General features: G+C 41.2%; 1 protein-coding gene across 1 annotated transcript in view; it reads left to right on the top strand.

Moving 5' to 3' along the window:
• The window catches only part of rapgef2b (Rap guanine nucleotide exchange factor 2b), a 119,593-nt gene that overhangs the window by 44,451 nt on the left and 60,768 nt on the right, over window positions 1-14,374 (top strand). Inside the window, exon 4 of the mRNA XM_030738750.1 lies at window positions 1,352-1,435. Coding sequence (XP_030594610.1) covers window positions 1,352-1,435 — 84 coding nt within the window. The remainder of the gene's footprint in view (window positions 1-1,351; window positions 1,436-14,374) is intronic.

Raw genomic sequence — 14,374 nt, 5'->3', positions numbered from 1 at the left:
CGATCTTGGTGTTTAGTGTGCGTTTGTTTACCCGTCATTTTGTAAGGATTTGACAGCCAGCTGTATCATCCAGAGGTCAGTGTGTGAAGACAGAAATTAGTATTCAGTTCATTCACAGTTCACTCCATCCCTTCCTTCCTTCCTTCCTTCCTTCTCTCTTTTTTTTTTTTAATCATTTGGAACAGTATGCATTGTTGCATCACTGATTCATCAAGACACAGTGCCTGCACAGAAAATGGCGATGAGTCAAATGACAGCAAATTATTTCAGTCAATAGATTGATTGGTACATAAATATTTTCAATTTACTGCCATAAAGGACACGCACAGAGGACTGTACTGCCTTGTGGACATGCACAAAGACAACCGCAGAGACCACAGGCGAGCACTTGTTCTTATTGTACTACTTTTTAGTCCACTCGGAGGATCTTTGTGCATTTAGTGTCCTTGTAGTGTTGCTAACTGCACATACAAGTCTGCAGAGAACCTCGTGTACCAATGATGAAGTTCATGTCCCAAGGTGACTCTTTTATGCAGTGGCTAAAGTCGGGAGCTCCCTTTAGGAATTGCTCTTGGGAATTTTTTCTTTTTATTGTCCACGCCAACAATGAAATTGAATATTTGCCCTTGCATGCAAACCTGCTATTTAATACAGGATTTCCTGCCCCTTGTGCACTACTACTTTTCATGAAATAAAACACAGGGCAGTAGTATAGAATATATTTATTAGTATAGCATATATTTTTGATAGAAGTTTCTGATTTCCCACTGGTTTTGCCTGTGCATGTGTAGCTGTGGATATTTCCATATCCATCCACAATTGTATAAATTCTAGCAGATGTTCACATTTAAGATGCCTTAACAGTTCTTTTTTCCCCCCTTTTTTCCCAGTCTGTAAGCAGAGTTTGCATGGAATATGGAAATAATGTGTTAATAAGTTCATTTCTCAATGATCCATGCAGCCAGAATGGCTCTAATGCGTCAGGATGCCTGGAGTGTCTGATGGTATCAGTAGCATGTTGGCTGCTGATCATTTGGGTCCTGTGGATTGCAGGGTGGGGCCTTCTTGGATCATGTTTGTTCCGGTGTATCCTGCCTGTGCTTGTTCAGATTGGGATAGGGAACATTTCAACACCTTGGGCTCTTTTTTTTTTTTTTTTAAATAAATGTTTTCAAGTTCTGAATGTATCGTATCTGAACCGTATTTTTGAAACAGTCATAGGATTAATATCTTTCATCTTGTATACAAGTTCTCATTTAGTTCAACATCCGCGATTATATTTTTGGCCACTTCCTGTCAAAATGTCACCATCAGTTCATTCTGTACTGATGTCTCTGTTTTTCTCTTCCAGCCCTGACGACATAGGAAGCTGCTGGTACATCCTGTTGTCTGGCTCCGTTTTCATCAAAGAATCCATGTTCCTGCCCAGAAGCAGGTAAGATCATCATCCATTTTGGATGCTGTTTGAAGGCGTGATCTTGGCAGTAACATGCAAGCAGCCTTCTTCCTTCCAGGCCAATTTAGAACTGTAGCAAAGGAAGATTAAAAAGTTGATCCCGGACTGGTAAGAAAGAAACAAAACATGTTTGTTTCCTGTTTTATTATTTTCTTGTCAACAGGAGTAAACAGTGGTCTTCCTTTTGCTAAAATTGGCTTTTAACATTGTTTGCACAGTACCAAAGGTTACATAGTACGCACCAGCTCATCAGATTTTTCACAAAGAAAACCTTTTTGCTTTTTTTAGTCTCAAAAACAGATTTTACTTATGCCAAATAAAGTTTCAAAAACGTTTTTTTTTTTTTTTTTTTTGTCTTGCAAGCTACAAACCAGCCCTGTCTTGACAATATTTGCAATTTCTTTAGTTACACAGTAGCTGAGCTTCATATGACTAAAATGCAATCAGGAAGCACGTCTCATATCTTTTGTAAAAATTGAGATTCTCAAGGGATATATCACCAACACTGCAAAAAAAAAATAAATAAATAAAAATGTATACCATTCATCCAGCCATCCATCTTTCACTTATCCAATTCAGGGTCATGCAGAGGGGGAGCTGGGGCCTTCCCCGGTTGTTGTAGAGCAAGAGGTGGGGTTTGAAGCTGTGTAAAGCTACACGGCTTTCAACCCCACCCCGCTGTGTAAAGCTACATTATAGTAGCTTTACATTATAGTAGCTTTACACTTGTATTTTGCAAATAGGTCTTGAGTAAATTGTAGGACTGTCCTAATCATAATTGATCATCTCTGCATTTAAAACATTAGCATAAAGCGTGCCCTTGTAAGGCTTTAGGGCCTTTTATTATTATTAGAGTGTCAGTAACCTTGGGGAGAAAGTATTATTGTCATCACCATTTTAACATAATTGAAAAGCTCAAGGCACACTAACCATTCATGATTCCTCCTCCGGGATTCCTGCTGTTTCTGATTTGATGATATTGTGTCCTGTTTAGTTTATGAGGAGTGACGATCTGTAGAGAGCAAGTCACACCTCCATGATGGACAATAATTATTTATGACACCTTCAGAAGACTTGACTCATGTTCCCCTCTCCAGCTCACAGCCAACAGCTCGCAGCAGTGTTCACCACCTCTGAAGCCAAGCCTCAAATGTTAAAAAGCTCTGATTTCACAAGTGGATCTGTTACATGAAATATCCCTGTAGGCGTCTCGAAAACAATGATCTTTTTATCCATTAGGCTTGCATAACACACCTACGGCCACTCGGAGCTCGAGGCCATCACTTTGGCCTGTGGAGCAGAACTGTTCCGGCTGTACAGCGGGAGTCCACCGAGGTCGTTCTCTGGGTTTGTATGAACGTGGGAGGCATTTAAAACGGAAGACTTGATCGGAAATGTGCCAAAAAGCTAGCCGCCTCTTAAATATAACCTTTTCGGTTTTGCCAAGGTGAAAGTGTGTGTGGGATGCCCGGAGGGGGATCTGAAGGTATTGGCAGATTAAAGTTAATGCCTGACCGCAGTCACAGAGGAGAAGGAGGCCCTGAGAGTGTTTACTAAGCATATGTTGCAATGAGGCTTGTGGAGGGAGGATCCGCTGTGCTGCATGAGACTGTATGGGGTTCATAATTAGCTCAGATGTTCAGAGTAAAGCCAACTGCTTAATTCAGGACTGTCACATTTATGTCTTCTGTGCTAAATTATGCATATGAAACACCAACTGCACATTGAGCAGTTTTAGTTTCTGCAAGAATTTGCTTTGGAGACATTGGGTGAGATTCATATGAGGACCTAGATCGAAAAGGGTAATCTGACAATAGTCGTATGGGGATATCACATTGTTCAGTACATATTACACATGTGTGTGAGGTCGTGGCAAGCCTGATAGTCACTTTTAAAATGCTTAGAATGGTTTTTATAGATATTTTCTGCTAACAATCTTCTGTTTGTGTGAATACTGTCCACTTTCACTAGCAAAAGCTGTTAACTCACCGCAGCTCTGAGCTTTTGTAGACATTACTCTGCTGTGTGTGAGAATGCAAGTGTCTGAATCATTTGGATCAAACTCGACAAGCTTCCTAGTACGAAGTCTTTATGATGTCTGAGCCAACGTAGTAATAGAGCGGGTAAATGTGTGGAGTACTCAGAATGAGCCGGTGAGCTTCTTTTGTCCTTTTAACCTTCACTCTCTACCAAGTTTAACCCAAAGGGAGCATTTCCATTAGTGAGAAAGCAAACAAAAGTAGAATGGCCGCCAGTGTTTTATTGCCAATAACATATTAAACATGGCAACAGCTCAGCGCAGACTGATTTAAACAATCACTTTTAGATGTTGGTTTCTGCTCTTGGCTTTTTATGAGTGTGGATACCCTGAGGCCTGAGTTACACAGGCATAGAGACTGGCCAGCGACCTCCTGGAAACTACAAGTAGCTAAGAACAAATGTGTTGGCGAGTTTTTTTGTTTTTTTTTCCAGGAGCACAGTACTGGATGTATGGACAGAAGCCCCACCCATCTGGTGTTCAAACCTTCTCTTTGTGAGGGGCAGCCAATCAGAATAAAAGGCTTAAAAGGGAGATCAGCTGAGACAGTTTGTGTCAGATAGTGGATGAACTGAGGGGCTGCATCAAGACACAATATAAGAGAAATATGAATTATTTAGATATATGAATTATATAAAGTTACTCTTGTGGTTACCCTTTTTCCACAAACACAGGTTGTTAATCTTAGCAGAACAATACTTAGACCATGTGTTAGAACAGTGATACAAATCTAGCCTGTTCACTGTACTGTGGTGTGGAGTAAAATGTGCACTGTTCAATTTACCAAGGTAACTATTGCCATATTTCTTTCTTTATGTATTTATTTATTTCCCTTCTTAGAATACCTTGTTGCTGATGGCGTACCCTGGCTGGTTATAGTAGGTCATTGGTTGTTGTTAATTATGCTTTCAAAACTTTAATAATAACAAATTTACTTATACACTCACAAATGTTATAAATCCTATTTTGTATAAGCCGCCAAGTATAGTGTAAGCCCCTTGGCTGCAGTTTAAAACAAAAGAGCGAGCTGTTTTTAGGGAGCTGATGCAGGACCTATTTCCCCAGTGACAAGCAGACGTTTTCAAAATGACACATCCAATGGCACATTCTAAGTTGATGTTTCAAGGACTTCTAGGTCATGAAACTCACTCAGGATTTGAATGACAGTCTGCATTTTCAATTCAAGAATGGAAAAGGAGAAGAATGAGACTTTTTTCATGACAGCTCTGCTGTGGCTGTATTCCCGTAACGGTGCTAGAGAAATTCTGTACAGTCATTTAATGTGATGCAAAGCTGTAAACCTAACTGAAAGCTTCCTGTTGCTGTGGGAGGAAGTGTGACTGATAGTTTTTGTAGTAAAACATTTGTTAGTCTTATCATGTTATCTAGTAATATGCCCCTTTATATAATGTGATGAAATGCACTCATTACTGGTGTTTCAAAGCCTAAACGATGGTTGTATTGTCTATTTTTTTTCTGTCATGTGGATTTTTTTTTAATAAAAGGTTTTCCAATAGTGGAAAAGGGGAGAAAAAAAAATCCTCACATGCTGCCTCACCTAGTCTATAAAGAGGACAAATAGTGAAGGTAAAATGGCTCGGAGGGGAAATTGGTTGTGGCACGAGTAACTGAATGGAGTCCAACGGGACTTCCTGAAGCTTTTAAAGTTGTGGTGGAATTGGGTTTCAGACAGGCCCTACCCAGAAATGGCTGTTCATATCTACACTAGCAGCAAGGCTGAAAACCTGATATGTCTCCATCATTCTCTCAGTGCTTCTCTCTCTCTGAATACCGGTAGCTGTAGTGAGATCTGATCCGGGGGGTAGATGAATGGCTCAGTCATTAATTGAAGAAGCTGGAGCTCGAGGCCGTATTAAACCCAAAGGCCAGTGTGAAATCAAATACGACCTAAACAGATACATCTTTAGCAATGGGTGACACAGATTTAACCTAGCTACTGTATGCGGTAATAAGACACGGTATACTAACGGCCAACTTCAGGGTAGGCCTCCATCTATCATGATAAAAAGAGTATTAATACTGATGTAGTCAGTTTTATAAATGATATTCAACGTTATAGAATTTGTCATGACTCTGTAGTGATTATAACTCTTATTTATTAGAAATGTTGACTGGATTGGCATTTATAGAGCACTTCTTAAGTCTTAGTGACCATCTACAGTGCCTTATACTGCAAGCTTCATTCAGACACACACACACACACACACACACACATTCATATAGTGTTTCTGCCACAGAAACTCACACACTGATGATGCATCGGGGCAATTTTGGGATACAGGATCCTCCTGCCTACGGACATTTTAGACCACCCACTTTCCAGTTGGTGGACAGCCTCATTAAAAGGGCAGAGGGGAAAAAAAAAGCAGCATTCATAACTTATACATGTGTGTCCAGAGGGTGGTTTGCTAAAACTCAACTTGCATGTGTCAGTATATTGTTATCACATGATATAAGACTGTTTTGTATTTTTTTAAATCATCTTTTCACTAAATTCAGATGTTATCTGCCCATTGAGTCGTCATTATGAGTTATCGCCCGAGTAGACTTCCTCCTCTGCCTCCAAGCAGCCAATTATCACCTCATTTTAAGGTGGTGTTGCTGAGTTGAAATACAGGGGATGATTCTTCTTTAATATTGCAAGAAAAGTCCACAGAAAGAGACAGGAAGGAATTTCAAATTGACTGTCTGTTTACTTTCACTGTTAGTGGCCGCTTACTTTCTTTTTGACACAGTGTCTGGTTAGGTTTAAGCACCAAAACTATGGTTCGATTTGAAATGTACCCTTTCACATTAACCACATGCGGGTCACAGGGGTGATGGCTCCACTGCAGATTTTAAATGTGCTTTCTGTTTATCACTGATGAGATCAGATGATAACTGCCTACAAAGCTTGGAACCACAGGATGGTGCTTCCTGGTGAGATCTATGGAAATGATTACAGCTGATAACGACCATTTAATGGGATGAAAACATTCAAAATGGGTGATCTGTTGTGACAGTTATCTTACACTACCACTCTCCACAGAATAAAACTGGCAGTTTTTTTTTTTTTTGTTTTTTTTTTTTAGCAGCTGACATTCATTTTCTTTCCAGATGGTCGGGCCATTATTGGAATGGTTATGTTTTAGCCATTTGAGTGTCTTTGAGAGCTTTTCATCCACTGACACATGACACTGCTGTTAATGGTTTAAGGGATAAATTTCCCTTTAGAAGATTTTCCAGTGTAGGGCTATTCCTAAAATTAGACGTGTCAAATCTGCAACTTTCATGTGTTAGCAGTGGACAGATACTTCAGACTAAAGACAAGTATTTGTATAATCATCAGTTTTACAACACTGAACTATTTTTAGCTGTAGTTTCTAGTAACTGCATGGAACCAGTGACTTCCACCGTGTAACGCCCTTCAGTAACCCCACACTGCTGTGACTTCCCCTCCTCCACGGTGCTGTGTGCATTCATCTTCAGCAGACTGCTTTTTGGACTTGACCATTGGTCATCATCACTTACTCCTTACTTTGGCTAACAAAACCAAAACCACTACATAATCATCTCATGTGGGAAACGAGGAGTTTTGGTAGCAGAGGAATGTGTGTCTCATCACATTTGTTCTTCTGGGAAAAAAAAAAAAGGGGTCAGTGCAGATAAGACTGTTTCTTGACAGCTTGCAGAAGCCCAGGCAGACTCATCTGTGACTGTAGGTGACAAACTAATCCAGCAATAATTTATTCTCTTGTTGCGCAAGAGAGCTTTCTCACCCCTTCGTTCATTGTGTGTGAAAGAGATTTGTATTCTTTTCATGAGTAAAATTGGTTACTGTTACGGTTACTCGTTATTTTATGTTTCAATTTAAACCTTAGATGCTCATTCACGTGATATGAGTTTAATGGCTCTTGTTGCTGACAACCAAAGCGAGCGTTTTTTCCTCTTTTTAGAGCAGCAGCACGGTTAAAAATACATTTTCCAGTTCCTGCCAGCAGCCATTCACATGAGTGTCAGTACCAGAGTAATAAATCCATTCAGAGGCCACAGACTGTGAAACAATGCTGTTTAAACAAAAAGTTGGGTTGTTTTGACATAAAATTATGACTAGGATCAAAAGTGTGAGTGCTGAATAGTTTAGTTTGTTTGTTTTTTGTCAGTTTATTCGTGACTTGTCCTTAGGTCTAACTCACACAGATATCTGAAAAGGGCTACTCCACAAAATAAAACTGATATCCATGGGGTTATTTTGGCCTTGGCTTGTAGGCTTTTATTTATTTAGTTATTTATTGATTGATTGAAAGTCTGCTCTAAAATGGAGGACATGCAGTTTGACTGTTTACCTGGCAGGAATGGTGCGGAAAATAAATAAAACACTATGAAACTGCAACATGGGAAGTGCAGAGCTATAAATTGAAAATATCTCACCATATGCTGGTTTTTTTTTGTTGTTTTTTTTCCTCCCCTCAAGTTTCTAAACCCTGTAGAAGTGCAATATGAATCTGCATTAACAAAGAAAGTTCAGAAAGGAAATTAAGTTTACTCAACAAGTCTTGGTTTAAACATTGATCAGTTGCCAACTGTGTAATTTAACAGATTTATCAGTATCACAGCCCCATCATTAAGAAACAGGAGAGTCTGATGGATTATCATCAAGTATTTCACAAGATTAATGTTTAAAGGGCAGCTTTAATTTTTATCTTCTTAGCTGCAGCCTCTGTGCTGTTTAAGAGTCTGAGAGTTAAGATTAAATATAAACACAGAATTCAAATGTAGGAATCAGTTTGGGTCTAAGAATCTATATTACTGATATTCATCAGGGAAACACAAAGACATTAGATCCCTCCTTTTGTCCACACGCACAGATCCAAGGGATCTTCCAGGAATGGTGACCCTGTTTTCCTGAGAATTGATCAGTCAGTAGGTGGCGAGTTCAGATCTTGTTTGCAGCACACGGTACCACGGCAGTGCACCCCAGTAAAAAGTGAACCACGTAGTACAGAAAATCCAGGGATAATCCCAACGTTACTTCGATAAGACCAAAATCCTGCTTTATAGCACAAGTCTGTGGCTGCAAAACAAGCCAAAATCATCACCCCTCCACCGCCGTGCTTGGCAGTTGTTATAAAGGTGTTTCTGTTGGTTTCTGCCAAACATGGAGCTGTGAATTATGGCCAGACATCTCCACTTTGGTCTCATTTGTTCAAAGGACATTGGGATTTGGTCAGATGCAAACCTAAGCCATGTTGCCATGTTCTTTTTAGAGAGAAGAGGCTTTCTCCTGGCAACCCTTCCATACAAGAAGTACTTGTTCAGTTGTTTACTAATTGCGCTGTTGTGAACTTTAACATTTAACATGCTAACTGAGGCCTGAAGAGTCTGGGATGTAGAGCTTGGGTTTTTTACACTTTCTTTGAGTTGAACAACAACTACAACTTGTGGTACAGGACATAAACATATTTTGACTTCTGTAGTGGGAATGCGAGAAAAATATAACTGCTGTTTTAACCTAATGAGTAAATGAAGCCCGCTAAGATCATATCAACACTCCTTTGGAAGTGAGAGACTTTATAAAATTTATGAAATTTTATATAAATTGCAATTTCTTTATTATGGCTTTAGGTGTTTTACATTTTTAAATGTAATCATGTGACGCATCTGAAACATTAGTGTAAAATGATATGCTGTTTTAAAGCTGAGGAGAATTTTTAAAAATCATTTTCAGAAGCTGGCAATCAAGCTTCTGAACCACAAGACACAGCTAGACATTGAGGCGACGTATGAGTTAACTTTAAGTCTTATAGTCTAAAATAAATCTAAACACTGTAATTAGAATATTTTGAAAACTTGAAACTGACAGGCTCACTTCACTGAGTAACTCGGGTAGGCTGCCCTGTCCACACGTCCACACAGGAACACAGTCCAGCCTCTCACTGACTTGTAACTCTGTAACAGGAAGTGAGTCGTACGCTGGAATGCGGACTGTAGTCAGTGCACTACATTACACACACACACACACACAGAGAGAGAGAGAGAGAGAGAGAAAGGGGGCAGAGCCATTGGACACAAGCTGATCTACACTTTGTGAGCCACACGCTCCCATTCTCATACACAAATCTCCGACAGCAGTGCCGGTTTGCGTGCAGGACAATATGCCGCAGTCACACCAAAGCCTCGGGACTTGGACCGTGTTTGTCGGGCTTTCTCTGGAATAACGAGAGCGGATATTTTGGAAGGAGGGGTTCCTCTTATCAGGTGGCTGTGTCACTCGAGCAGTTTAAAGTGTTGGGGGTGAGTCATCAAAGTACAGCTGCACGTAACTCCTGCCTAGAAGCACATGAGTGTATGGCTTACTGAAGCACTGCCTAGAAACTCCTTTGTTTTTGGTTGTAATTTAAAAATCTGACTCTTCTCCAAGCCGGGAGCTGGTTGCAGTAAAACCTTCAAGTCTGGAATGTGAAGCATGGCTTTGATGTTATTTTGGATTTGTCAGTGTGAGGAGTGTGCTGCCAGTAAAAGAGGTGTGTGCTCTTTAGGGGTGTAGGGGGGTGGGGGGGTGGTTTAGACACAACTTTTGGCAACTTTGAAACCAAAACAAAGATGGAGCCCCTGCTGCGGTGAGAACGTGTTAGAAAATGAGTGATAGATGCAGTGATGATTGATGAGTGTGTTTGGGAAAAAGTTGCGAGTGGCCAGCGCAGTCGCTCTTTCTTTACACTCTAGCCTTCAGCGCCCTTTTCTCTTTGCCTTTTACTCTGTCAGTGAAGTTGTATTTTGGGAGGCAAAAGTCACGAGTCAGTCGCACATTCTTGTCCGCGTTGTCAGCTTCTATTTCAGAAGTGCCGGGGCAAAGGTTCGGATTGTCCATGTGGCACGGCCTCGCTGTTACGCCAAAGAATTCTGTTTATCTCTGCAAGGTGAGGTCGGATCATCAAACTCAGCCCTGACAGGGTGTTGGTAAATGCTTCAAAGCCTGGATGCCGTTTTCATTTACTTTAGCAGGTGTAGCCAAAGATCCCTCTGACCTCCTACTCCCTCCTCTGTGCTGGGTCTGAAGTCTGGCATAACTGAGGATTTTAATCTTTGGCCTTCTTAAGGGTCTGGTGGGCTTAAAAAAAGCCAGCGTGCCCTCTCACCACTTACTCAGTTAAACAGATTAACAGAATGAGGAGATTCCCCCCACCCCTCCACCCCCTTTCAGCTCAGACCAGGGGTTCATTGGTTCACACAACCAGAGTGGATCTGAGGCTAAGGCGGTGGGCTGCCAGGCTGGCAGAATGAGAAGCTGGTGATGCATGTGGAATGACATTCCAGACGCCCAGGCTTGTTGTATAACGGAGGGGAATACAAGGCTGCCGAGGCAGGGGAGATGTCAGACAGCCGACTGAGAGAGAGCTTCAGGGTTTAATTTGAAATTGAGATGCTGGCTGCCTGTCAGAAGTCAGAATAGAGGCAAAACTGGGGATGTTCTCTTCACTATCTATATATATATTTTTTTGTTTCACACAGGGATGTGCTTGTGAAATTCTAGACAGACGTGTGTTTGAAATAACAATGTTGGTTGTTGTTGTTTATTTGGGTTTTTTTTTTTTTAACATTCCTTCTTTTGTGCAACATATGCACAGCTCTCAGGCATATTAAAACCCACCAAGGCATGTTTATCGACTTATTTTGACTTTCTAAGTTTTATTTTTCATTTCTCCAAGAGAAAATGCCAGCCAGGGGGTTGATTTACTGGTAAATGACGCCCTTGTTCTTATTTTGAAATTTAGCCACTGCTAACCGACCCTTCCAATCTCGTGTTTCCCAACTGGAAGGTTGACCGGGTCGCTTCTTCTGTATCATTCAGCTTGCTCTGCAGAGAGTCTTTTGTCCAGTGGTTGAATTTGCACCAGCTCCACACTTTATAATGAACACTGTCTCCATTATAAACAGTGTTCTAGCCAGCAGTTGATTACCCAGCGCTGCGCTGAGCTCAGATCTTTACCTTTTCGTTTTCTGAACTGTAGTATTATTTCACCGCAGTTCGCAGTTTAGCATGGGTGTAGTCACCCACTTGTTTGCTGTGAATTCACTGGATAATTACCTGTGCTGCTGTTACACAGGCACATTTGAACCTCACGCAGACACCGTCTTAGGAAGCTGGTTTAAAGACCCCTTGATGTCTTATCCTACAGGCATTTGTGTTCTCGCACTCACCTCTGTTGGTATAGAGAAGTTCAGAACTGCAGCGCATCCATAAATATGGATCATGTTTAACTCTGAAAAGACAGAACAGGTGCAGACAGTAAAGCAGGTTTTACCTTTGTTGTTAGAGATGGATGGGAAGAAATGGGAGAGATTGGTGGCACTTGTGAGGGTTAAAATACTGTAAAGTGGCAATGTGGCAGTTATAAAAGTCTTGATGTATTAATGTACTCTACATTGCATTTTTAAATGCTACTGTGGTGTGAATTCCTCTTAAAGAAGCATTAAATTCAAACAAAGTGAAGATGATTTTTTTTTTCAAGGTGGGGAATATATAAAATTGTACATTTACACAGCGAGTGTAGCGGCATTTTGGTGCAGTTGTTTTGACAGTGATTGTCTTTGCTTGGCTCTGTGTTCTGCTACAAAGGAGTTGCATACCTGCTCAAGCATCTGGCACCTTTCTCATCGTATTTTCTTTTCTTTTTTTTTTTTTATCCCTTCATCTGGTTTTGTAGGTTTGTCAGCACACACACACACACACACACACACACTCTGACTATTCTAGAAAAAAAAAAAAACACAACCTTACATCGCCTTGTGGCCCTGGATTCTTCATTGCTGAATAATTCATACCAACTAGTGTGTGCGCAGACCTCAGTGTCATTAGTTAGAACTAATAAAAATTGAATATTTTCACGTGTCAGACTTTGCAAGGTGTGCTGTGTGATGGCGTTGATTGCTGCAGTGATGCCCACATCCCAGTCCACCTAAGCATTAGTCGAGATAATCGGTGTTTGTTCCGAATGCATTATATTTGTTTTCTAATTGACGTCACACTCTTGGCAGCCCGTCTACTTAATATTTGCTCAGGACTAGTCAGGGGGCAGTGGAGGCTTTAATCTCCAAACAAGACACTTTTGTTAGAGAACACGTTCCTACCCCCACACTCTCCACTTCTATAATCCCTTCTTTAATATTGCACATTGCCAGTGGCGCTCGCCTCCTGCAAAATGGAGGATTGGATTACTAATGTCAGGAATGTAATGGAGGGACATGATTGAACATGTCACTTTACCGTTTGTATTCTGGTGGCCTAACGTGTTTTGTGATGCATGTTGGATGGATTCGCTATCACTTTTCAACTGTAGCACGAGCCAAAGGAGGCTCAACAGGATCAGAGCTGGCACCAACAACAAATGTCCCTGAAAGCAGATCAAAAGCACTCGTTCGCCGCTCAGCTGACAAATCATCTTTGCTGGAAAGATGTTGGTAAAGAATCACAGTGTTTGTCTTGCGAGAACATGAGTAAAAATACTGAGTAAGCTGTCCGTGCAGTGGCTCTGTTTGGCCCTGCAGTGGAATTCAGGCTTGTGTATGTCAGGGATACGAGCAGAGTTAGAAGGCATTAAACAGAAGCTCAGGCAAAAGCAAACAGTGAGAATCAGCATTAACCCCCTCGCTGCCTTTGCTCACCAAGCTTGTGTGGCCCAGTCAGTCGCTCACACGCGGTCTTTGATTTCAGTTTATGTTTCTTAGCAGAAGTTTGCTGTGGAGTTCTGTGAATGATAAAGTTGACAAGTTGCTCAAGTGAAATTTGCTGCTCTGGCAGAGAAACAACAGAACAGCTGACAGGAGAAAAACCCCCCAGGAAGAAAAAGAAGAAGAAGAAGAAGAAGAAAGGGGAAAAGCAACGCCAGCTAAACCAATTCTTAGAAAACTAAAGGTCTCACAAAAATCATTAGTTGCTCTTTGCTAAACTGACAGGTAGAGGATCACCAGGTTTTTCTTGACTTGGTGTTTTATTTCCCGGCCTGACCAAGCTACACCCACAACATGAAGCCACAAGCCCAGAGCTCAAAAGCATTTAAGCCATGCTGCGCCTGAGGTCTGCTCCTGTCAGGAGTGATTGATGCAGGCTGGCACCTCCGTAGCCTCGGTGCAGGTAGCCTCACACCACTCCTCATTGGTCACTTCATCTGTGGGTGCTGAGGAGAACTTTAACACCTGGAATTACTCAGTTTATGACAGTAGGTCCTCATTATAGTTTGTGATTAGCCAAATGACCGCACATGTTTGCAGGAGTGCTAAAAGAAGGTAGACCGCTCAGTTTTGGTTTTGAGAGGGCTTCACATTTACCACAGATGGCTTATCGGAGACTAAAAAGAAAAAGTCACACTGAAGAAGCTAGATGCAGGATTTTAAAACAATGAATTGACTATTGAAATTTGTTTCCAATCTAATTTTCTTTGGACCGTTTGGTGCTCTAATCATTTCGGGAAAAACATTCAGCTTCCAAACCGACCAAGAATTTATTTTTAATACTATAAAAACTCAGCTCTGAAAGCGAAACAGTGCAAAACAGCTCAAGGCTGGCCCATAAACGTGATGGGAATCTTTTTATTCGGAGTCACTTGAGTTTATCTTATAGCAGAGTGAGCAAACCAACAAGACGTGGATCACATTCTGAATCGAAAGATGTTTGAAAATACCAAACAGGGGAGTTCTTGTCTCTAAATTGAAGTCTGATTCTGGACAAAGGCGGCATTCTTTCCCAAAGCCGCAAGCTGGATCTCCTCATGCTCAGTTTCCATTGCTGCTCGTCGTCTTCGAGACCTTTCAGTCTCTGAAGCTTCCCCCTCATTAGGAGGGAGGCATACTGTACAAATTGTGACGTAGTGAGAGCGGAC

This window comes from Archocentrus centrarchus, chromosome 10, assembly GCF_007364275.1.
Source record: "Archocentrus centrarchus isolate MPI-CPG fArcCen1 chromosome 10, fArcCen1, whole genome shotgun sequence".
Classification (NCBI taxonomy): Eukaryota; Metazoa; Chordata; class Actinopteri; order Cichliformes; family Cichlidae; genus Archocentrus; species Archocentrus centrarchus.
This window is presented reverse-complemented; position numbering and strand designations above follow the sequence as displayed.